General features: G+C 41.5%; 1 protein-coding gene across 1 annotated transcript in view; it reads right to left on the bottom strand.

Moving 5' to 3' along the window:
• Positions 1-14,690: 14,690 nt before the first annotated feature.
• Positions 14,691-26,372, bottom strand: part of ABCC4 (ATP binding cassette subfamily C member 4 (PEL blood group)) — a gene marked incomplete at both ends in the record, with an annotated part of 149,712 nt that continues 138,030 nt past the window's right edge. The window contains 2 exons of the mRNA XM_080612854.1: positions 14,691-14,798; positions 19,504-19,638. Of these exons, the coding sequence (XP_080468980.1) occupies positions 14,691-14,798; positions 19,504-19,638 (243 nt within the window). The remainder of the gene's footprint in view (positions 14,799-19,503; positions 19,639-26,372) is intronic.

Below are 26,372 nucleotides of genomic sequence, written 5' to 3'. Positions count from 1 at the left end.
TTTCTCTTCCTCATCCTGCAAAGGAAGAATCCTGAGAGATCATGGATGGAACATAAAAAAATGGATAAATGAGAGAGCTTAATTTATAGGGGAGCTTGAATTTTTAATCCCGAGCCCCAAAGAAACCACTGCCTAGGCAGCCAAATCCTATCTGCAGTGACTTAATGAAGGCAGGAGGTAAAACACAGACCCCCAAAGCAGCAGCATCTATCTAAGCTGGTGAATAAGCAGATGCTTTAGCCTTCTCCGCCCAGGAGGCTGAAATTCCCCTCATGAAGGGCCCTCTAACATTAATTGCAGAGACACAACCTGCCTTTTTATAAGACAAATTAATAATTTCCTTAATCCATCATCAGGAAATGGAAGGCTTTGATGCTTTAATTCCTTTCCTGTGACCATGGCAACAACAAAAAAGGAGGGGGGTGGTGATAATTTTCTCATCCATGAGAATTTCGGCAAATAGCACGTTAGCATTCTTTGTCTGTAAGTGAGTCTTTGCTGGAGAGGAGTCCAGAGAATTACACAAAAGGGAGGTAGCAAAACTGCGTGCCTGGGAGATGATGGTATGATGATGGGAGAGAAGTTGAAGATAGGCTTTAGCAACCCTGCTGTGGTCAGAAACAAAATGTAGAGGGGCTGTAGCGCTATGAATATTCACCCCAGTGCATTTATCCTTGGGGGAGAAAAACCAGCTCATGACGGTGTTGTACTGATGCTCAGAAAGGGAGACCCATTAAAATTAGGGGGGGTTGGCCTACCTTCTCCAAAAAAAGAAAATAGGCCATGGTTCTTAGTCTACACTATAGGTGACTATAGCACTAAAATTGGGTATTGCAAAAATTGCAGTTCATGCATGTGTGTGTGTATGTACATGTATGCGTCTATGTATATATGTGCATGTAGGCATCACGTACCCGTACCTCCCAGTCCAGTGTATGTTCATGCACACGCTACCGGCTGTGAAAGAAGTTTCTAGCACCCGCATGGCAAAGCCTTTCTGTATCAGCAGGACTTGCAGATGCATGGGTAAAGACTTTCCCCTCCAAAACACTTGGCCTCATCTATAAGGCCCCTGAAGAGCAGAGCCTGATCAGTGCTACACCCTGTGCTGCCAAGGAGGGTGTTAGCTGTCACGGGCCAGAGCCGTGCCAAGGGGTGGATACACCCACTTCAAAGCATGCCCGGTTGCAGCGCAGAGCTCAAACCCTCAAACCTTACTGGTAGAGAACAAAACCTCCATGCCCTCTTTTTAGGAGCACGGGCTCACCCCCTATGTCCACAGCCTCATTCTTACAAATCCTGTCAGTCGGAGTAATCCAGGACACACTCCCACCACCAGCCGGAGTTCAAAAGGGCCATGATTTCACCCCTGTGGCTCGTGTAGGAAAACGCTTTCAGAGCTGATACTAAAGGCAACTCCACTGCTGGAGCTTATGTTAGCTGTTTTGCAGTAAGGAGAGGCTGGATTCCTAACATGTGAATCAGGCTGCATGGTCTGAGGGAGGCTGATTCACCCAAGTTTCAGTTCATTGGAGTGAATGGAGCCAAGGCTCCATACCCAAGTGAAGGTATCACAGAAAGGATCTAACATGCATAATCCTCATATTGAGTACGCGGTTCAGGTGGCAAGAACTGCATTTGGCTGCTTTGAGGAGGCCATGTCCCTTCAGCTCTTTGGCTCAAACAGGCAGTGGGCACCTTGGTCTGCTCAGAAGACTTGCATACTTTTTCACCTTGGGTGTACTATACAGACTCTGCTTTCTAATGCACACTGTTAACGCAATAAATGATGAACAATATCTGCTTTCACAGATGTTAAATAAAAACAATTTTCACTTTATGGCTGCTGTGGGAATATAATATGATTACAGGTAGGCACAGGAATATATTCCCAAGCTTCAAATGGGCAAAGAAGTGTCTAAAGGGGACATTCATGTTCAGCACTGAGCACTCTCTGATCAACTTTGAGCACACCAGGCTTAGCTACTGCCAAAGGCTGGGACATTCCTCCAGAAAGCAAACCTTGTCTGCTAAGTCTTTGCTTGTCCATGGTGGGAATATGCTGTTAGGCATTGTGAAGATAAATCTTACGAGCTTCATGAAGCAGCCCTCTTGAAAGAAGAGCATATGTAATCAAAGGAGAAAAGCGCCTTCGAAAGACACTGAGCTTGTTCAGCTGCTCCTCAGGGTTTCCTCACCAGTGGGACGCCTCCTCAGAGATCATGTCCTACACAACTCTATGGTTTCTTCTGACAACTGCTGCCTGTTGCGTTTTTCTGGACCATTAAAACCCAAGGCAGTGTTTTGCTGATAGCACAGAGAAATAGGAAATAGTTGCTGCAACCCTGCGTTTCATAAAGCTGGGGAGAAATTTCCAAAGACAATTCTTCATCAGTCTTGAAGTAATGTGAGTTTCTTTACATTCAAAGAGTAAGAAAAGTTGATTAAAAAAGGATTGCACCTCTCAGGGAACCAAAGATGCAGAAAGTCCCTAAAATCATACAGTTCAGAGACAGTACTCTCAAAAAGCAGTGCAACCTGGAGATTATTTACTCTCAGAAATATGAACACCCACATGGTATTAAGATACCTGAAAGGGGTTCAGTTATTCTGATGTGAACCGAGCTTCCCACAACAGAATTACAATTAAATACGTTTAATTTTCACTACATGCTTAATCTGCATTTCTTTAAATACATGTGGGCCCATTTAACCTCCAGGGAACATTTATTCACTGAAGATGGCTAGTCAGTAGCTGATCCCACTTCAGCTTAATATCTCGTCTGGGCAGGCACATCTTCCATTAGACCAGGTTGCTCAAAGCCCCATCCAACCTGGCCTTGAACACTGCCAGGGATGGGACAGCCACAGCTTCTCCGGACAACCTGTGCCAGTGCCTCACCACCCTCACAGGGAAGAATTTCTTCCTTATATTTAATCTAAATCTACCCTCTTGCAACTTAAAGAAGCTTAAAGAATGAAGAAGAGTTTATGCGTGTCTACTGACTACCATTTAGCTGAGCTGCCCATTTCAAAATACAGAGTGCGTACAGAAGATGGACAAGCAGGGCTTGGACACCCAAAGTGCGTTGGGAGAGAGAACTGGAGTTATGCATCAGAAATGACCTCCGAACGCCTGTCAAACAGAGCATTCTGGGTCTGCCTAACATAGGGTTGTTTACAGTAAGGTCTCATGGCACTGTCATGTCTCTGTGAACTGCAAGCAGGGAATGAGGACAGGAGTCGGAGCACTTCTGAGCCACTGGCAACCTGTTTGCTTGGCTGTGTGGGTAGAGCTGGTGCAGCTTGTAGTTTAGGCAAAATGAACATTCTCGGGAGGCTGGAGAGAGGCACAGATGTATATTTTGTTTACTGTTAGGAAGATTAGTTTTAGCACATGTGTATTTGTGGGCTTAGAGGATTAAGCATGATTGTGCATTGATGGTCAATACTATTTTCATCTTATCATGTGTAAATGATATTAACACAGAAGTCATGATGCAATGAGTAGCAAGTTTCATTATCCCTCATTAAAGCAGCTCACCCTTGCAAGTGCAAATGTGCTGGAAGGCTGACCTAAATGTAGGAGAAGCTGAATGCTGATCCTTATCTTAATGAACAAATACAATTAGCCAAGTGTAAGAGTGTCAGGTATTGAAATGATCCTCTATAATACCTTCTTTCTTTTATTTCACTGCGATGAGCATCTCCTGATGGTATCAGAGCAGCCTCTCATCACAGTACCTGGCAAAAACTACCCAAGGGACTGTGAAGCACCATATTTGGGCAGTCAGTCCAGGATCAGAGTAACTGGCCATTTCTACTGTGGTTGGATTTCCTCAAATGTACACTACCCTTTCAGGACATCCTGGGAAAGGCTTCTGTTTAACGCCTTTCAGCTTTCTTGACTGTCTCCAAGGGTGAAGAAAGCCTCAATCCCCTCTACCAGAGCTGGTGTCTATCATGTAGTAGTGATCAACACTGAAAAATGCCTGCAGAGAAGAGCGAAGGGAACCAGCGTGGCTGAAAATTAACCTAATCAGATATAGGGGTTCTAGGGGGGTCCTTGCGCTCCTTTAGGGACTTCTCTGGACAGAAGTATGGCAAGGACAGTCACATCCTTTCTTCATATTGTTGCCTGATCTCCTTTCATCTGCAGTATCTGCTGCAGTAAGACAAAAACTTCAATCTTACAAGAAGACCCCACTGCTGAGCTGGCTTCCTCCCCTCTGGAGTGAGGTTTCTGCCTATAAAATGAGGGGGAAATACTAGATTTTCATAGATTGAAAGTTTGGGTGAGAAGTTTGGGTGCCGAAATCCCTGACTTTAAGGTGATCTGGCCTCCAGCATCCTGTGAACTGCGCTCCCTACGTGGTTTATGGCGAAAGCTGGGTGCTTCAGAGTTGAACCCAAGAGAGCTGGCAGGGCACAGTGGGACCTTCTTGAAGGGAGCACAAAGCTGCCTACATCCAAGCAATAGGAAAAGTGGAGGACAAGGGTGTATGTGCAATCCTCCCTTGCACTAAAAGCCCCTTGAGGCTGGAGTGAGGCAATCCTGTCTGCTTGGGATGCATTGTCTGAAATCTTCTCTTGGAGATTGGTACCTACGCCCTTCCTTTCAAGAGGCTCCACACAGATCAGTCTTTTAAAAACAAAGCAGGACGAAGAAAAGGTGGTGATAGCTTTTATTATACAATGCCTCGGTATTCAAAGTATATGCTGAGGAAGTGGGAGGCCTGGGCTCCTCTCCCGCCTCTGCCCGAGGGGCCCAAACCCACATCTCCCGCACCCCATGAGAGCGGCCCAACAACCAGGCTGGAGGCTACCTTGGGCGGAGGATCCTCCTCCACCCCTGCTTTGAAACTGCCACGCTCCGCAGCGAGGAATTCCAGACACAGAGGAGGGAGGAGGGCGGGGAGGGAGCGAGGGAGGAGGCAGAGTGTGCCTGGTGCCGAAACCCCGCTCTGCGGCTGTCACCAGGGAGCAGGCTCCCTCCCCGCTCCTCTGATGCCCCAAGCAGGCTTGCACTGACAGCGGGTTATGGCACCCAACCTCCTCCTCTCTGACTGGCACTGTGACTCTAGGAAAGGCTTCTAGCAAGGTGGTACTAGCAAGGGTCTTTGCCTGCAGGCCCCCTGAGCACCCCTGCCCCTGAAGACACTTCCTCAGGAGGCTGCAGGCAGGGTCCTCCTTTGCCCCGCTCCCACTTGCTCTGCGGATGCCCACATATGAGCTATCCTTTGGAGCTGGAGCTGCCACAGCATTGCATGGGGAGGTGCCATGTGTGGGTATCAGGGCCCTCTAAGCCCCTAAACAACATCCGTTTGCTTCCTGCCAGGTGGGCATGAGGCACCATGCTGCCTGGTCTTGGCAGCTCTGCAGACCCATGGAGCGTGGTACCTGGGTAAGCTCCAAGGTGTTTCTAGTGTTTCCAGGCAAATACAGGGTTAAGCAGCAGCAGAGTTGAGTTTTCCAGACAAGTTGCCCAAACACATGGATTTCAGTGCAGTTTATACCCTTTGGTTTTGATCCCACCTACAGCAGAGGAGGTTTCTTTCTTTCCAAACAGGCACACTGAATGGCAGATGGGGAATTAACGTCCCTTCCCTGGCGATAGACAATAAATCAGCTCCTCGCTAAAATTCGGGATTAAGGGCCGTCCAGATAAATCAAAGTGGGAAATCAAGCGCTTTCCTCAACTTCAAGGCAATGGATTAGAGAAGAGGGACACACTCAGCTTGATTTACTCAGTTATGATATTATTAGGTGTCAAAACTTTAGCACGGCTGATATTTCTCCCAGTGTAAGATCAACTTCCCCAGTCGAGGAAAAAAAAAAAAAAAGAAAATAAAAAAGAAAAAAGGAATTATGCAAACAATTTAACAGCAGGGGCCAGTCTTTATTACAGTCCCCGCAGGATGGACGAATGAAAGCCCTGAACAGCTCCCAAGAACAGTAGCCACAGTTACACAGTAACAGGGCTTAAATATCATGTGAGCTTGGCAGCTCTCAGCCACCAAGGAGAAGTCACGAAAAGGCCCATTACACATGCCAATATCTGATAGAATCTTGCCCCAGTATCGGTTCCAGGGAAAGGATGAACCGATAATTGCTTCTTGAGAGCAAAACGAAACCAAAAGAATAAAAGAAAAGCTGGAAGGAAAAGCAGCCTTTCTGGTAAATCTGTGACAACAGCATCAGCAGCTCCGACTGGTTTATTGCCCATTCCTTTGGCAGCCCAGCAAAATCATCTCCCAGAGGTCTACACGTCTCTCTGTTAAGTAACCATTGCACTCGCATTCATTAGGCTGCAGTGAAGGCTTTTCCATTAGCCAATTCACGGAGCCATTAGGGGGTCCTCCTAAGCACTGTGGGCTGTCACACCTTCCTCACAGAGCACCCAGGAGCATCACAGTCATCACTCCAGCATGCACCTTGAAAGAGAAAAGAGCAACTTGAGAGGACAAATGGTGATGGTTTTAAACTAAAAGAGGGGAGGTTCAGGCTGGATGTGAGGAAGAAATGTTTTACAGTGAGGGTGGTAAAACACTGGCACAGGTTGCCCAGAGAGGTGGTGGGTGCACCGTCCCTGGAGACGTTCAAGGCCAGGCTGGATGTGATTCTGGGAAACCTGATCTGGTTGAAGATGTCCCTGCCCATTGCAGGGGGGTTGGACTAGATGGGCGTTGAAGGTCCCTTCCAACCCAAACTATTCTGTGACTCTATGACTCTTGCCTGCAAGGAGGAGACCTCCAAGAGGAGCCTTGCTTTTGCTTCCATCTAGGAAGCTCTCCCTAGAAGTTTCCCCTTTTTGGAGGGCTCCTCCTCCTCCAGACTAAGCCTGATTACTCAAAACAGGCAGAAGCAGAGTCATCCAGTGCACTCTCAGGGACAACACCTGAGGGAAACAGGCTGCAGCCATGCCTGGCACAGGATAAACATCTGCTTTTGCTGACCGGCAACACTTGGCCTTTCACTTTCTGCTTTCAGCAACGAGAACTGGTTCTGCACAGCATCTGTTGCAACTTCTTGCAAGCACAGAAAGGCACAACGAACCTCAGCAAGTAAAACCAGTGCAGGGAGACTCCTTCCAGCCCTCTTCTGTCCCAGCAGACTGCAGGCAGCACGTTGCTCTCTATGTTCTCTTGGCGCGAGCAGAGTTGTCCCCAGGCTGCGGTGGTCTCTCTCAGACGCTGCTGGAAATGGTAGCAGAGGCTTTTCCGTGAAACTATTTGAAAAATGCAGATTCTCTTCCCTTCTGTGTCGATGTGCATGCATGACGTGACACGCCATTCAGGTAAACCTAGCTTTAACGATGTGGATGCAGAAATGAACTAACAAGTGCATGCCCCAAACCAAACTTTAAATCCACAGGTATGGGCATTTGCACCAACCAATTGAGAGGCAATAAATAGTACGTAGTTTCTGTGCTCTGTTGTGAAAATGACTCAAAAAGATCAATAAACATTAACCACATACACAAATGTGTGATCTACACAGAACGCTCAACAGTAATTGCAAAAGGATTTGTTGAGTAATTCCCCCCGCACACACAAAAAGGGAAAAAAAAAAGGAATGATTGTCAGGAGACGACCTGGTTGTGGGAAGAGGCACTTAATTCACTGCATGAATGACTCACAGTGAATTACTTGCATAACTCCACTCACGGAAATCACTACTCTGCAAAAGTGCATACATGTTAAATCAACCAAAACACAGAGCGGTCCATATTCTTGGTACAATGCTGTCTTCTTGCCGGTACAGAATGAAGAACATTCCTCTCAGCTGGGCAGGAAGAGGGGAAAAATCCTCTTTTCTGGTATCCCGGCAATGTTCTCAAGAAACAGTCCGACAGCACTTGCTGGCCCTATTCATGCCTGGCATTTATGTTAAAAAGAAAACCCGGGCCTGTAATATTCAAGAGCAAGCTCTTGTTGACAATGAAACTTTGACTAATAAATCTGAGGCTGCGTTTCCCACCCAACTCCATTTAATACTACAAGGTAATTATGGGCCTTTCCTGCGAAAGCCATTGCTCCACGAAGAATGTCAACTGGCATGATTTTCTTCAGGCTACTCTCAGGATAAATAACTCCTTCCTTTATTTGCTATCTGTGCTTCAATTGTGAGGTACAAAGCTTACTGGAATTAAATAAAGGGAACAATTTTTCACAGTCCAACCCCACTTTGATTCCCCACAGCAACTCTGCAAAACTAAAACAAAAGGCAAAAAAGAAAAAAAAAAAGGAAAAAAGAAAAAAAGGGTAAAAAAGAAAAAAAAAAAAAAAAAGGTAGTGGGGGGGGGGAAGGAAGAAAAAGGCCTTGGCTCCTCTGTAAGTCTCCTGTGCCTGACACAGTCCACCAGCCACACTTCAGGCATTGAATTTGGGTGTTGGTGACCAGGTGATACACATCCCCTTGGCTGCAACACAGTAATTTAAATAGCGTAAACTAGGAGCTTATTCTTGCAGGTACAGTCAATGCAGAGGCTTCAGCTAGTATTTTAGAGCTCTCCTGTTAGGAGCTTTATTGATTCCAAGGACAACCTTGGTCTATAGGGAGACTCACTGCCAGTATGTTGCATGAGGAGCAGCAGCAGCAGAACGGCCGGGTACAGAGAGTATCCCATCCAGAGCAGAGGTCCACACAGTAGTGGCAGCGCTGTGGGCAACAGCGTCCTTGGGGAAGCAGGAGAAGTGCATTTGCTTTTGTAGATCTGCCCAGCAGGTAAAGCACCTACAAAACCCAGCAGGATTCTGCACTGCAGGAGAGATGGTCTCGGCCACCCCTGCCCAGCTGGGGCGGGACAGCAGGGGTGAACACAAGCACATGGATCCTGCTGCCTAGTGAGACCCCAGCTATGCTGAATCAAGGCCCTGGTGTAGAATCCTCAGCTCCTCCTGGGGTTTCTGCTAACAACCATTGGATAAAATGCATAAATACTCCCTGGAACTGGGGCCTGAACCTGGGGTTTCCTTTGTCCTGAAGGAAATAATCTCCCACATCATTCGCTCGTGGTGAATATGCCTATCAACAACATCCTGAATATTATGTTTGGTGATGCAGAAGGCATAAAGACCCAAGCGGCTCAGGCTAAGGAAAGCCTGCAACCTCCATCTCCTGCTTCCTGAATGCATGCTCTAAAATACCACAGTATCCCACACAGGAGAGGGACAAGGGCTCTGGTGCAGCTTTTAATCCAGCTGTTTGAAGAAAGCAGGTATCATCCAAGGAGCCTGCACTGGTAACTTAAAGAGTAGGATGTGCCCTGGCTCCTGAACAGCTCTGGGACAACCTCCAGTTCCTTCTCAGGGTTATTGTACTTTTGAGCACCGGATCTGTGGCTAAGATCCACAGGGAATTTTGTCTCAAAATGGATGAGGCTATTGATTCCAGGTTATTCTGAGAGACAAGTGATGCCAAGGTGCAGCTAGTGGAAACCTGATTTCAGAGGTCAGAGTTCGGCCCTATTATTTTCTAAATCAATATTGCTCCGAATCTATGACCCAGCTTTGTACACTGAGTTTATGGAATTCATGCTTATTTAGTGGGTAAGTTCATAAAACTTTGGCTTTGCTATGTACCAGCAGCTCTCCAACTGGCAAGCAAATAACTCTACCTCACCTATTTCTACGAGCTAATTGTATGAACACGGGAGCACACGACTTCAGCAAGTGCATGCTCTAGGATATCGCACATAACACAAGTGACTTGTGCTGTGACAACCTAAGTCAAATTCAATTAGTCAATTAAGTCAGCTGCGTGGTGGTCGTGAGGCAGACTTTTGGTAGTAACATGAGTCACAGAATCGTTAGGGTTGGAAGGGACCTCTGGAGATCATCTGTCCAACCCCCTGCCGAGGCAGGGTCACCCAGAGCAGGTTACACAGGAACACATCCAGGTGGGACTGAATGTCTCCAGAAAGGGAGACTCCACAACCCTCCTGTTCCAGTGCTCTGCCACCCTCAGTGTAAAGAAGTTCTTTGTTCTTCCTCATGTTGAGGTTTACTAAAACTCTGCATCGAAGTAGTAGATCCAAAAGCCTAAGAGTTGGTAGACATAGGAAGAAACTTCATGCAGGAATAAGCAATTTTAGAGTGTCTTGTTAAATTAAGCAACAAACTCATCACATAGTAGTATAGGATTGAGAGATGGCACCAGATTTTGGAGTTGTGCTGCTAACCTACTTCACTGCTGTGTCCATTATCCTTCCACCTTTCGGCTGCCCAGTCCATTGCACTTGCCAGCTGCTTGATGCAGAGGCTGAACCTGATCTGCAGTTGCTCAACTGCAGTGGTTCTTCCATTGCAGTTTTTAAAACTCTATTTGGATTAGTTTTTAGCCCTTGTCATTGAAGCAAAAAGCTTGCTATTGTGATCCAAGAGATCTCAATATTGCAGATGCCTGGTAAAACCAAGCTGGAATGTGTCACTCTGTGTTTTACCTCCAAATGGAGGATTATCAGCTCTTGGAGTTGGTGACGCCACCGAGAGGTGTTTGGAGATTCCTGGCATGATCTGATTGAGCTCAGCCCAGCATTTCTGCCTCCAGCCGCACCTTCACAATGACGAGAGACTCCGGCACACTTCTGAGAAATGCCTTTTATTGTAGGACAGGAGTTGTCACATAGACGTCAACAAGAAATCATTCCATCGCAATACCAAAATCAAATTATTACACAAATGCAAAAACCAAACCAAAACAAAACCCGAGTTAAAATGATGAAAAAGCAGTGTGCTGTTACACAATGTAAAACATATACAATGGAAAGCCACATTCTTCTGCTAAAGTGTCAGATGCTCATCACCATCAAAGGAAATAAGTGATTTCAACTTTTTGTCTCCCTCCCCCCTCCAGAGAGGCAAACTTTAAAGTGAGATATTTCAAAGTGTCAGACAACACAAAAAAGCAGCATTTTCAGGAGTTTCTGTAACATTTGTATCTTTTGTCCCCTTCTGATTCTTTCTGCAATCCTATTTTAAATGTGTATTGGGAAGGTTAAAAGAAACAGTCAACATCACTTAAGCAGCCAGCATTACTGATAATGGTCAGAAGAAGGTCCTCCCTCTTCCAAAGGGCAGTGTGAACAGCATCGCAGAAGACCAGCCTCTCTGGCAAATGAGCTCTGGTTCAGCTCACTAAAGAGGATTTTGCCCTTAAAATATGCAAAACACAAGATATCCTATCCTTGAGAACTGTTTTGACTCTCCCAGTGGTTGTTTGAGGACATGTGGAGGGAAGATACACCAAAATGAATGTCTGAAGAACAATTCTTGAGATCAGAAGTAGAGGCTGTTCCTGGTCTTTTACACCAAATAAACAACAGTTCTGTAACTGATGATTTTCAGTATTACTGTATAAAATTATATTTATTAGAAATAAGACTCTGGAATACTTTAAGGCACCTCAGGGTGAAGAAGTATTTTAAAGGCTTGAATAACTCAGAAGACAGCTCTTTTTCCAAGATTCCCAGGAAGGAATGTAGTTTATAGTAACCAGCTTTGCCATTTTCAAATAAAACACGATAATTTTTGAAGTGGATTCAGAACTATTTGAACTTTTCTTTAAAAGGTGGCCCAACAGCCACCTAAACAAAGCAACTACCAACAACAAACCCAACAAAGAACCTAAAAAACAATTTCCTGATAATAATATTTTTGTTAAACTCAAAAGGTGGTATAATGCCAATGACAGACACAAATGACTCACCATCGGTTGTCCTACCCAGCAATTTATGGGTTTCAAGTGTGATTTTGTTTTCTCTTATACTGATATTTGATACCTACAGCTAGTAATGTCCTGCCAAGACATGTGAAGGAGCAGAATCAGAATTTTCAGAGATACCTAACATTTTTGTACACATTCAAAAAGCTACAGAATGAAATTAATTTTAGCTTAGAGACTGACAGCTAGATCTGTCAGGGTCTCATACCAGTGAGTCTGCAGAAGCCAGTGTTTTGGAGCTCTGCTCTGAAATATAACTTACCATAGATTCATTTCAGAGCTGAAATGAACTAAAACTGTAATTATACCCTTGGTTTACGCATGCATATCTCCTTGGTTCTGAAATAAAAATATAAACTCAAGGTATATGGCCAGGAGAACATACTGTTCTCTTAGAGTATTTAAAAGTCTCAGCATATTATACATCATACTTACCCTCTTGTTAGAAGTAACTACTTAGAATAAAAATAATTCACTACTGCAAAACACAATTAGACTCTGGATATGTCCACAGTGCTCAATAAAAAAAGGTAAACAAATGAGCTCAAGCACCAGACTTCATTAACTGTCTACACTACCTTACTGGTCAGCCCACCCTAGCTCTCTTTTCGACCACTCCAGCCAGGTCTCTCCATGGCAAAGCTCAAGCACAGTCTGGACATGGTTCACACCATGGATCCCTCCAAAAAGGCAGTTACAGACAAGACCATGCAAGGTTAAACTTTCCTCATGCTACAGTCTCCCAGCATTATCCTATGTGACTTTATGCACTCAAAACACTTCTCTACATCTTCACATACCTCTGCAATACAAACATCACTCTATTGAGCTGCAGAATAGCTCTATCCTTATGTCAGACAATTTGAATCAAAAAAGAAACCACAACAAAACACACTAGATAAGTCCATTAAGTGGACAGCATGAACCTGGACAAGACCAAGTGCCAAGTGATACAGAAAAAGTGGATGTGGCTGGTGTGCTCTGAGAAGGATTAGCCATAAGCACTGCTTACATGAGACAGTCTGTGCTACGTGGCTCTGGGGACATGTAGCTGTCCCTGACCATCTGCTAATTAGCACCGGATGTAGTACAAGCCTCATGCTGCACATCACTGCATGAAGTTCAGTTCCACTGATCTCGGTGGGATTTACTGACAAGAGCCTGTCATTTTATAACTTCCTGCTAACAGAAGAGGATGCTACCAGCCAAACCAGATGTCTGATGTTTGTTTCCCCCACCCACAAGGGGAAGCACTGCAGGTAGTAAGAGTCTTCCCCTCTCTCCCTGGATCTCACAGCAGGACAGCAAGCCTCACCACAGGGAAGATGCTGCACCAGGGGAACAAGGATTCTGCCTTTTGCCTGATTCCTGAGCAAGACAAAGTTCTTCTAGATGAGCCCTTGTGTTGAGGCACACAGGCTTTGGCCTCTATTTACTTCTCGACAAGGAGAGTAATTCTGTATTTGAATCAGTTATTTGCTGGCAGAACTGCTTGAAATGAGAAACATTTGTGTTTGCCTTACTTTCAGACCACTAGGTGAACAATGAGTAAATAACGTTTGTCTTACAAAGATAACAGTAAGCATCTCCAGTATGTTTTAAAAAGCGCAGTATTTTCCATGTCCCAAAGAGAACTGCTGCCTTTCAGTCTCTTCTGTGCCCTTTAAACAGTTAACATAAACAGATTTATTTTCTACTGGACCTCAAAGAGCAGGTATCTCACTAAACATGAAAAAAATCTGAAGCAGCACAGCACTTCCTGTTTTTCTCTTTAAACATGGGAACGGTGCCTTTGTTTGCTGAATCAGGATGTAACTTATGAATACAGAACCTCCCTCTCCCACTGCATTCCTCTCGCTATCAGCAACAGCCATTCAAAACTACAGGTTGTACTTTCCTACCTCTTCTGGTAGGATGGTAACATCAAACAGCTCGAGTTCAACAGAACCCCTGATGCAAAACTTTAAATATACTAAGGTTACATATTTTTAACATAGAGTTAATGAATTTGTTGTGCACCCTGCAGTTACAGCTTTGGCTTGAAGGCACAAATATTAAGGCACAATAAATGCAAATAATATATACATTTCAATGTGTTGTGTTGAAGATAACTTTGTACTACACGGTATTTAGGTATAATGACATGTCATTCAAACATTTCCTCAAGTTATTTTAATACCTTTTTTTCTTTGATAACCTGGATAAAAAGAGGAATGTATGTTAAATTATTTAAATATCGTTTCAGTGCAAATGTGGTGATTTTCTTCTAAAGTACAGAAGATTGGTATTAGATTTTTCAGCATCTGGATTTTAGCAAAATAGAACTTAATATTTACATTCATCTTGAACAGCATTATTTGAATCATTTATCAAAAAATAAGTATAAAGTAATTTTTGCTATCAAAAGGAAAAAGTATTTTTGGCTTGTTCAATCCTTTTTTTCTACCAACCTGCATAGTTATGACAGGTTGCATACTTATGACAGGTAGAAAGACAGCTGCACTAGACAACTAAGCTGTAGGCTACCAAATCTGCTGTTTAGACATAGCTGTCATGCTAAAGTGACACTGAAAAAATGTCATTTTGCTTGCTCTCCAAATATTACCGAAAGAGAAAAAGGACACATTCCTATTTTATAATAAGCTCCAAATACACACCCTAGACCTGTCAGGTGTCCTGCACCTGTTTAAATAAAAGAGATCTCTACCACGTAACTTTCAAATAAAAACCGAGTCTGCCTAATTTCCTTTGCAATACAAACAGAATTAGTTGGAAAGGAAAACATATTGCACTGAAATTAAAGAGGGAAAGTAAAAATGTTCTTCTCAGTATCAAATAGGAAGGATGTCCAGTGCAAAGAATCGCCCCCTTCCTTTTCCTCTCCCACTGACACTTGCAAACACTGTCATTGAGTTTAGGTGATCTCAGGTTTACATTCTATGGAAAACAGTTTCGGATATTAGGAATCACAGTGCCGTTTCGGTTATGCATAATCCTGAGGAAGGATCCAAGGAGGAGTCAGTGGCAAGCTGACCATTCTGAACAACTTCGGAGTAATTTTTACTGAAGTAAACCTAGAAAAAAAGATGAGATCCTGTAAGTAACTATGCATCAAACACCTTTTTAGTTTCAAATAAAATTTCTGGAGATAAATGCATGTCCTTAAGGAATCCCATAAGGAACTTCAGGTTAGTGGCATTCAGTAACTCTGCGTCATTGGAGAATTAGTAAAATTGTTATATGATCTTCCATTATAACAAAGCGTGAGAAAAATCCCACACAACCTGTAGATCCGCTCAAATTCTGGTAATTCAGATAAATAGATATGTTTTATCACTTTGCATTAAACTGATAAGTAAAATCATTTTACTAGCTCAAAACATGGAGATAAATTAAAAACAGGATGACAAAGAAGCTGTGAAATCTTGCGTCTGCACAAGGGTTTCTCATTTTCACACATAAAATGAACACAATGGATTTGGATGTTAATATCAGGTTGTAATCCCTATATTTTACAAACTATGATTGACAACCATTGAAACTTCAAGGTATATGTATGAAATATCCCAGCATTTAATTTGTGCTGCAGAGCAGTTATAGGGCCTATAGAAATGCGATCTCTGGATAGTGAACCACAATAATGAAAGAAGAAGCAAAAGCTTTAACAATGACTCAACCAAGCAACTTCTCTAAAATGTAAGATGATACCAAATAATAGGACAGTTCTTTGCCAAGCCTTTGAGTTCCTGAATTCTACCAATTTCTAGCTCAACTAGAAGAGATACAGGTTTCCTGATAAATGTATAATCAGAACATAAAGGAAATGAAATGCTGTCAAGTTTCACTGTTCCACAATCATCAGTTTTTAGTAGCTGTATCATATCTCTGTTCCTTGACAGATGCGCATAACAAAATGAAATAATGTCAAGACTTCTGTGCTCTTATCTAAAAATGTGTTAGGGTGAAAAAGGACTTCAAATGCAATTTTTTCAAAGAGGAATGTGAAAAGTTTTGTTTGAGTCTTTAAAAACAGAAAATACACTATCTTTCTGAAGCTGACACGTGTCACGAGTTAGGTCTCACAGTCAGACTGCTTTGACTATGGCTTATGAAACATTTCTCCAATTTATAGTTGAGAGTGCTGTCAACAAAATTCAGTTAGTTTGATAATAATGTCCTTTTCATATGTATGAATACATGTCTAAGACACATGGGATAAAACAGAAATAAGTCATTCTACAAACACATTCTTGTAAATACCACTGCCGTCTTCTGTGCACACGCGCTAGCGCAGGATATATGCATTGTTACAACTCTCAAAGAATATTAAGGTCTGATCTGAACCAACAAAGGAACTGGAAGTCCTGTTAAAAGGCATTCCTCAGTAACCAGCCACGATCGGATGCAACTGAGGAAAGTTAATCTGGCGCCTGCTTGCACATATACCGCAGAGACAGCAGCCTCAGTTGTGTACTGGCATACTGTTCCTGGTTTAAAACATAAAACTTTGGCATACTTTTAGTGCAGCTTTTGAATGGGATTTTTTTTAATGGAAAGTTAATAGAAAACCTTGGCACATTACTAGAGATGTAATGAAACGGCAGCTGCTTTTCAACTGTCTCATTGCAATTCCTCCCCCGAGCCCAATCCCTCAAGATATTAAATGCCCAAGCCTTTATACAAGTCCCTTCCACTGCCAACAGAGCTGCAACCTTTTTAAAAGTAATCACTGAGGTGAGCTAACACCTAGTATTTCAATATTTACACACCTGTCATAGCTTTCAAATAAAATAAAATGATTTTTACTATTTTATTTTTCCCTTATTTTTCCCCCAAAGTACTCAAAAACTGATTGACAAAAAACCAGCCCTATCCTGATGCCCCTGAAGCTTGTGGAAAAGCCTCTCTCAATGCTGCCAAGAGCACAGAGAACACACCAACTTTTGTTTACCTGAATAATTGGGCATGGTTTTTTTTTCCTTTTTAACTGTTTGATGACTGTTTCTCACTTTTCCATGGGATTTTTTGTTAACAGCTTCTTATAAACCGAGCAAAGATAGAAACAGGGTCTCACAATGTCAAGCACAACTCCACTGCTGTCAGGCTCACAGGCTAGTTAATATGTACTCAGCAGTCTCCAATTTGAGCTGTGCCTATGTTGCTTTCTTTGACATTTGCACAAAAAATGGGGATACTGAGTGACCAAGACAGACATCCAAACAGCAGCGTTGGATGCAGGAGCCTGAGCTGACGTTCCAGCAATAGCTTCAATCTTAGCTAAGATGCCCACAAGACTTTTGTGAAAGTTAGGTTTCTTCCAACATGTCCAAGTTATTCTTCCAGTTTAAGATGTGCAGCCCCCCTTCATTTGTATTTAAAGGATAAACGCAGAATCCACACTGTTCCAGAAAATGCATTTAAAGTCTCACCTTACTGAAAGAAGCTCTTGGTACAAGTTCATTCTGGGCAAGATTCAGGCTCAAAATGCAATAAATCAAATAATCATTGCCAAAGCATGGCCACATTCCAAACCATTATACTTAGCAACCCACTGTAATGCCTTTTGAAAAATATGTATATATGTCATATTACCATTTCTTTTTATGTGCAACATGCTGTTTTTCAACAACAGAAAAAAAGCTGTTCTTCATAAAAACAATTCTTAGTAACCACAGGAGGAATGTATGAGACCAAAAGCAATACATGTAACAGACTTACTAGCATGAAAAGAAAAGCCATTGGAATTAGCTTTTCTGACTAAGCAACTTCTCTGAAAGTATGCATGAAGCACAAGCGACAGCAATAACAACAACCTCAAAATAATGTCCAAGTCGTTCAAACAGAAAGAACTGTCTGTACTTCTGGGTAGCTGCTGACTGCAGATACAGTCTCTTGATTCCCGTATTTTCGGGCTGAATGTGGATAAGAACCATGCTTTGCATTCTTGGCAGATGCTAAAGCTTGTGCCTTCTAGCCTGGGAGTTAGCAAAGCTTTTCATCAAACCACATTTCAGCAGAGACTGGTTCCTGGATCTCTTCCCTTCCTGTACAAAATCACATAACATTGATGTGGTAACTGCAGATGACTATATGGGCAAGTAACATCAGGCAATTATTTTTATATATTTTGAATTATCTTTGAATGCAATTGTGCAATTGAGAAGGGCTTCAGGGAAGGAAGAAGAGACAGCATGACATGCCTAAATCTCCACAGATGACAGCTGGACAGCCTCACCTCTTGCCAGTCCAAGGATCAAGCCTTAAGAAGCTGCCCTTCACAAACACTGGTCAATGAATTTGAAGTTATCCTTTTAAACGTTATTTATATAAGCTCCAAATTGCCATACACATGCCATAAAAAACATGACTAACCCACTCTTTCCTAGTAATAAAATATAAGAAGTTACATTGCAGCAATGGAGGATGACAGCAGGACTTATTACACAGCCTAGTCAAGCACAAAGCTGTTTCCTCAGTTCTGCAATTAGTGCCACACATTAATTTATAGTGTACACTCTCAGCCACAAAGCTTCACTTGAAAAACTCTTAAAAAAAAGTTTTCAGAAGCTGTATCAAATCTCTAAGAATATGAACAGACACAGATATCTGGGGTTTTTTTTATTACTGTAAATGTGTCTTTTTTTTACTAGGAAATAGTCAGCCACCTGATATTTTGTTTCCTGTCTTTATGTGTTTTGCTTCCCATCTATTGGTCTCCTCCATCAGTTTTGAGTTTGTATTCTACTAGCTCTGCTGCACACATTGAAGAGAGGAAAGCATAAAGACTAGAGATAAGATCTTTGCCTCTTGTCTTGAAAAGGCTCTCTTAGGTTGCTACATGCCTCACTTGCATGCTGAAAGTAAAGTTACATGACTATGAAGCCAGTCACCGTCAGTCTCAACTAAAGCAATGCTGAAACTTCACTGACACCGATACGTAAAACCTTGCTCTGGACATCCTGTGTGGTAAGTTAGCAAGAAAAAAAGAAACCAAGCCAACAGCTAGTCATTAATCACAGGTCATTTTTTTTATCATCTTATCTCTGCTTCAGCTTTCCATCTGAAAAGTAGAGATGATATGAGACCTCAAAGGCATATTATGAAAGTTAATCCATAGATGTGTCTTAAACACTTCAATTGCCAGAGGAATGCTCACAATTACATTAATAATTCTGTACTCAAGAGTAGGATTTGAATAGCAAGCAGTAAATCAGGCACAGAGCCTTGTAGGGAACAAGGAGGCAACAAAACATTCACAGCTGTTTCTTAACTGAGCTCTCCCCATCCTATGTGCACAACAGAGCAAGGGTACAAGAATGATGTAAGAGAAAGCACAAAAGTAAGAACGTGTTCCCACCCCCAGAGGCCATAATATAATGCATATACTGAACCTCAAACTAAAATTTGATGGGTTCTTTTAAATAATAAGAAATAGCAGATAAATACTGGACTCTGCATCCCTAACATGTTTTTAGGGCAAGTTTGTCTAACATCAATGCTCAGCACAGGTGAGTATGTCATATATTAATTACACTTACGGTTTTGTGTACATACAGAAGGATGCAAGAAATCCAAACAGACTGTAAACTCAGGGTATATAAATATACTTATCATTTGGAAGTCTGTGTATATCCCACTAAAAAAAGCATGGAAAATGACGGCTTTGCTTTTCAATGCCAACAGATTCTTTGGTGCAAGGCTTATTATAACACTGAACATGCTAACTTGAGATAAACAATCTGCAGAGACAAACTTAATTATCCCTTCTTCTAAAATTACCCGTTTTGCTGTTTCAATCAGAGAAGCTGCTTCAGTCTTGCCCACTTGTTGCACCATTTTGTAAAACAAGCCATCTTGTTCTTGCAGCAAAATGTAAGGTTCACCATATTCTTTCAGTCTTCCTGCATCTAAAACCTGTTAAATCAGAAGAAACCAATGTATTAACATAAGAAATTCAAAACCAAATGTTAGAGACTACAAGCAAGGGGGGAATGTATGCACTTTAAGTGCTAAGGTGAATTTTGCATCCTGAAAATGAAACATGTCCTCTTCAAACTAGCATAGCACTTTCTCAGTTTATAGACCTGTTGTACGATTTTAGAGTGCCCTACAGCCATTCCACCTATAGGAATCCAATGCAAAGTTATGCAGAATATGGAAATACAATGTTTGTGAAGCCAACAAAGCAGATTATAAGATTCATTGTGTAAGAAAGAAACAAAGGCCTAAAATGGGCTCTGAAGTAAACACCTGTGGGTAAAAACCACGCAATAACCACCAAGACGGTTAAGGAAGAATAAGTAGGTCTTTTGGATTAGAGGAGGTGAAGATGTAATTAAAGAAAATGAGGGTGTTGCTGAAAAGATAAACAATTTATTGCATCAGTTTTTGCCAACTACGTATTAGGAAGATACCCTGAACCTATTCTTTCTACGTAAAAAAAGATGAGATGCCACCAAGGACATAGGTACTCAAAAGAGAGTAAGGGAGCAGGAAAAAAACAACAGAGAAATTAGAAAAGCATTAAGTCCGTAAGCCACAGGGCACATATACAGTCAAAAATATTAGAAAAAATTAAGAATAAGCTGACTGAACTGCTAAGAAATATTCTTATACTAGTGACTATTTAATGGCTGCATGGTAACAAATATTGCACTTGCATATTGAAAAGCCTTACAGGATTCATCTAGCGAACTTTTAGACTAGCATATATATTTTGAGATAAGATAGCTACTTAGTTTAAATAATCATTAAAACACAAGAAGACACACAGATCACATGCAGAATTTGTTCTCTGCAGTTTTAGGAAAAGTAAATTGTGTCTCACAAATCTGATATAAATCTTAATGCACCAGAAGAAAACTAAAGGAGAAATGGTTTATATGGATTTCCAGAAAGGTATCTGGTGTAACGAAACAGCTGTGTTACAAGGGATAAAAATTTCTCAAGAACCTTGACAGAAAACAGAGATTAGAAATAAATTGCATTTTCCTCCATGGAAAGCTGAACAGGTAGGAACTGGTGGGAACCACATTGTTCTGGCATACGTGGTAGCTACGTATGTTTGTCATCAGAAAACGGAGTTACCAGAAAAGCGACAAACCTGCAAATGACACAAAAAGGTGCAGGTAAGTCTAGATCAGAGGAGATTCAGATACACTTAACTAACCTATGAGAATAAGAAGCACTATAGCAGGAAAAAGTCAATATTGGCAAATGCAATGCACTCAGATACTTAACTGGCTTATAAATTAATGGTATTGACTCAAGAAAGAGATTTAGGTATCAGTCTACAAGTTCTATACAAGTTCAGGCCGCGTGTTGGAGCAGTCAAGTAAAAAAAAGAAAAAAGAATTAATGTGAGAAAACAAAGTAATTCAGAATAGTTTTGTTCTTACATACATGAAAAACTAAATGCACACGGCATGCTATTGAAAAAGATATTGCCGCAACAGAGGGACTTCAAGGACTCATAACCCCAGCCATAATTGTGGTGTACATACTTGTAGGAAAAAAAAGATCTAAAAATCTGAAGCTGTTGATTTCAGGAGAGAAATGAATAAAAGGTATTACGAGAACAACTTCCAAAATGACAAAACTAGTTCGCAAACATCTGTTTGAAAAAGAAACTCCAATAAGCTTGGAGACAAATTCAAAGCCCTGTGAGGAAACTATCTATCTTGCACTTTGCCTATATAAGTCCTTAAAGCACATGGCCAAGGGGATCTCTGGGTGGCCTGGATGCCCATTAATGACAAAACCTGCAGAGAAGCAGGACATCTGAGCTGATCCCTTCACCTGCGCTGGTGTGAAAATCACACACACGATCTCATTTGACTCAAGTTTGACACCAGAGACCCAGCACTAGGGGAAAGGCACCCATTCCTTCTCTTCCGGTTCAGTTAAGTACATTTCATTTGAATGGAAAATAACTCAGCCAACAACAGCGGCATAACTACATCTCATTTTATGAATTGCACGCACAGAAACCTACAAGGAGTTGTTTTGTATTTTCAGAAGCTTGTATCTTAGAGCACCCAAGTTATACTATGATTTTCCTTTGAAAGCCATTTCCAGTGCTGTCTCGTATATAGCTGAAGAAAGTGGTCATGGAAAAATTTTAAAATATCATCACAGAATCACAGGATGGTTTGGGTTGGAAGGGAACTTAAAGATCATCCAGTTCCAATTCCTCTGCCACAGGCAGGGACAACTTCCACTAGACCAGGCTGCTCAAAGCCCCATCCAACCTGGCCTTGAACACTGCCAGGGATGGGGCAGCCACAGCTTCTCTGAGCAACCTGTGCCAGTGCCTCACAATACACAACAGATGCAGTATTTCACCTGCAAAGGTATACTTGCACACATGTTCATTTTTTCAGTGTACTTACTCCTATCCTATTTAATCTGAATATTCAAGAATTAATGGCAACTTTACTCGCAATCTTTTAAATACTCCAGTGTGTCACAGTTAAGGACAACTTCCTTAAAAATGCAATGAATCAATTCACCGTATACAGTTCAACCTCAGAATTAAACAGGACGTTTCTGGTGCTTTGAATAAGTATTTTTCAGCGTAGCATTAGATTATGTAACCACTCCTTAAGAAAGAAAAAAAAAGCATCTGCATTAAATGTGTCTCTCACAAGCAAAGAACTACAACAGAAAAAGCAAAGGGGCTTTTAAAATTTGTATTACTGTGGTATTAGAATTTTAACATCCATTTTGCAACTATCAGGAACAACCACAAACATGGACAATCTTTCTGCTCCAGAGAACCTGGGGAAAAGAAGGAAAATTTATTTTTCCTTGACAAGTTTTAAACAGCCAAGTGCAGAAGATGAACAGATAGAGCGAGAAAAATTACATTCACATTTAAACAAATCATTACTCTGTCCATATCCTTTCTTGGTGAATAAAACCAAACTTGTGTTATGAAAACAGACAGAACAAAACACAGGGAAAATGAACTGTGGTCCTTTTTTCTGAAAAAATATGAAATGAAAAATGAAGAATGAAACTGAACAGACAACATCATTCCTACAAGTCAGGAATACTCCATAAACCCTACTTGCTGTGCAAAAACACTGTTTCTATTAACTGCTGTCATCTATGAGACAATGGAGAAAATGCAAGCTGATTTACTTGGTAGTTATACGTTTATATACTCATGCATTTATTAAAAAGCGCTTAGACAAAGAGATAGGTACTCTTCTTTGAAGAAATACGTGCTGATAAAATTTAAATAAATAAATAGGTACTTTGGCTAAGGCTTTGCATACTCTTACTCACTGACTCCAAGCCAAATTAAAATCATTAGGACTTCAAAAAGCCAGCTAATCATTCAGGAAAGGTGGAATCTGGTCTTTACCAGTCACATATTTTCTGATCAACCTGCATGCAATGCTTATCACTGCACAATATGACCGAATTGAACCCAGATGCGTTCCAAGGCAGTTGTACCAGTGGAACTTGAAACAGAAAAGCCAGAGAAGCTTGTAGCTGTCGAAATCAGATCGGCAGGGTGATTAACTGAGGACACATGCAGGAGCACGTGACTCTGAATCAGACTGGGACTTCGTTATAGGCTTTAACACAGATACCAAGAGGGGGATTTTGGACAAATCATTCAACTTTTCAGCTACTCGGTCTGAGTCTTTGTAAAACACACCAAATGAAGACTCGTAACCATTCTGTGGGAGTTAACTGCCTGTGAAATACTCAGACAGCCCAGAGTAAAATAAAAACAAACACAAAAAAGCTATATAAAGCCGAAGTAGTCAGTCATACATAAACCAGGGCCAGATTTGCCACCGTCTTGCAGTGGCAGCTTGTTTTACCTCGCCTGAACTGTTGTTGCCTTTGTACCACATCCTTATGACTTCAACAGGATTTTCTCAAGTCGAAGAGTAATTTTAACAGTACAAAATTTACAAAATTAGCAAAAAAAAAAAAAAAAAACCAAAAACAAAAAAAACAACAAAACCCAACAAAAAAACCCCACACATGCAGAAAAATTCTTATTCAATGGAAACTGCTCACATCCTTGTGTAAGGTGAAACTGCTCTTTACTTATCCACATTATCCTTACTCAAGCAGAACTATTCATACATCTGAAGTTCAAACAGGGCTCAGATACTATGTTCTTGAGCAAAATCCTCTCCTGCCACCTAATTCCACTCCACCTGATATTTCATCCTGGTTGAATAGGCTGTGGCAGTGCCTGCTTATCCCAGCTGTGATCTTTTCAGAAGGATAAGCATCACGTTGGGTAGAAGGGAACACAGTTTTGAACAGCACTTTGTTAAGACATAGAGGCACAAAATACCATAGAAGGAGTGAGATTAAAAACATGGCAGGGAAGGACAGAGAAACAGAAAAGCAGCATTTGAATTTGTCTAACCTGCAAAGGCGAACGTGAAAATGGAGTATTAGCCATTTAAATGTGTTTATGGTAACTCTAGCTAGCATAGAAAGACTATTCGCCTATGCCAGAAAACTGTTGCTGAACTAAATTTGTGTAAGATTTGGCAACTATAAAATAGTTGTCCATTTTGCCCCATGTGTACCCTACCAGGGTATCTACCTTCATGCCATTTGCCTAAGCCTCCCCCCCAATTTTGCAGCATTTCATTCCATAGCCTCACAGTCTAATGTATCAACCATGTCAAAAAAAGCAGCGGAGGGAAGACAAAAAGGAAAACATAAAATGGTGAAAAAAAAAATCAGAGATCCATTTCACAAAGAAAAGAGAGAAACACGACAATGAATGACGAGGATAATACATCAAAATAGTCCAGTTTCCAGCAGAAACTTCAGAAGCAGTACCTCTTTGCCCTGATGATTCCTGCAACTAATCTATATGGTTCTGCTGCACAGGACTTTGGCAAAGCACACATTCATTTATTAAGTGAATTTAAAGTCTTCTTTGTCGATTAATATAAGCAAAATAGATGTCATTACCTACAGAAAGAACATGTACGCCTAAAAATGCTGTAACAAATACCATGTATTTATGGCTATCCATAGACACAAAAAAGAAAGTTCTAAATCCTGCATTTTCTAACTTTCAGCAACAAAAGCAGACAAACCAAGAGAACAATAGTTATAAAACATTCTGAGAAAAAAAAAACAACAGTCCAAGGTTGGACGTGTCCAGCAACAGAGGAGGGGGGCTTGGGAATTTATTTCAATTATTACTGAGGAATGACTAGTATTCCTATTCACGCTCATCTTCACCATAAAGCCAGAGGGAAAACAGGACATTTAAGAGTTGATCATAAATGTTTTTATTTCCTATTCAAGAGCAAAATAATTCAAGCAAATTATCTCCTAGGGAATACATCTGATTTAATTTAGACTTGGAGAAGACGTCACCAAACAGCAAAATTATTATTAAAGTTCAAAACTCTGCTAGGAATACAACTTTGAACAATGTTTTCCTCAGAGAGCATACATCAAGATGATCTCCAATAAAGTCCTGGGAAGAGGAGAATATTCAGGAGATGCTTCTGGTTACATCATATTATAAGAAATATTATTTACACAGGACAATACATATTTGTGGGAAAGAGTCAACAGCCTGTGCTCCAGTTGGCATTGAGCTCAGATACAGGCATGTCTCTTCTGTCTCGTATCTCATCATGGTTTGTCCAAACAGATCAGAAACATGTACATACTTCTCTGAAGAATCATTTATAAATATCCACCTATCTAAACAGGTGTGTGAACACTGAAGAACACTAAAACGGCTGCAAACATAACTCAGGAATCATTTGAAAGGTGTCCTTCCCTCTCCCTTTTGTTTTTCCATTTTTAGTAGTGGGGCTTTGTTTGGCTGTCCTCTGGATTTTTGTTTTGTTTCTTTTCATTCCTCAGGTTTAACCTAAGCATTCCCCAAGCTTCTTCAGGGTTCCTATGCAAATTACTCCACCAGCAATTCCAGACAAATTTGGTGCCAAATAATGTACTTTTCATATACCACATGTACAAAGCAGAGCACACTTGGGCATTTACCTTTGTATAATCTGAATGATTATTTTCAGTCTTTCCAATATCTCAGCAGAGCTTAACTTTGTTGTAACAATGCCAAACCTGCCACTGGTCCCTGGGATTTGCCATGTACCCCCTGCTCACCTTCCCCTGCTTCACAGGAAAGGCAACTTCAGTCATTTTGTTCCGTAACCAGAAATAGAGGATTTCTTTAAACTGAAATTATTCTTGAGCTACAACTCAGGGAAAATCGAGCATGCAACAGTGCCTGATAAACTGTTTCACGTGTGAGTTATCTTTACTTTTCTTGCAGGGGCTTAAAATTCTACCTTCTTTTTCTCCATCTGATGGCATGCCACTGTAAGCTGTCTGGAATGTTGTGGGGAAAAAATATCAATTATGTATGTAGTAATGAGTCTTATTCTACTGATAATATTAACTCCTCCTGTATCTTGTTGGAGGGAAGAAGCCTGTTAACCAGCCACTGCAGATATCTCTTGTACTGTTCAGTTTCCTCACCTCAGAACATCTGATACACCAGTGCAAGTTCAACCTTTGCCTTAGAGAGTATAAAGAGACCTCATGCCAGCTCTTACCAGCAGCAGTAAATGCTGACAAAACTCTCCCTTGGTCAATCAGTAATGACTGTTTCCATC

This window comes from Psittacula echo, assembly GCF_963264785.1.
Source record: "Psittacula echo genome assembly, chromosome: 3".
NCBI classification, from domain to species: domain Eukaryota; kingdom Metazoa; phylum Chordata; class Aves; order Psittaciformes; family Psittacidae; genus Psittacula; species Psittacula echo.
Note: the sequence above shows the minus strand (reverse complement) of the source record. Positions and strands in the feature narration are given on the sequence as shown.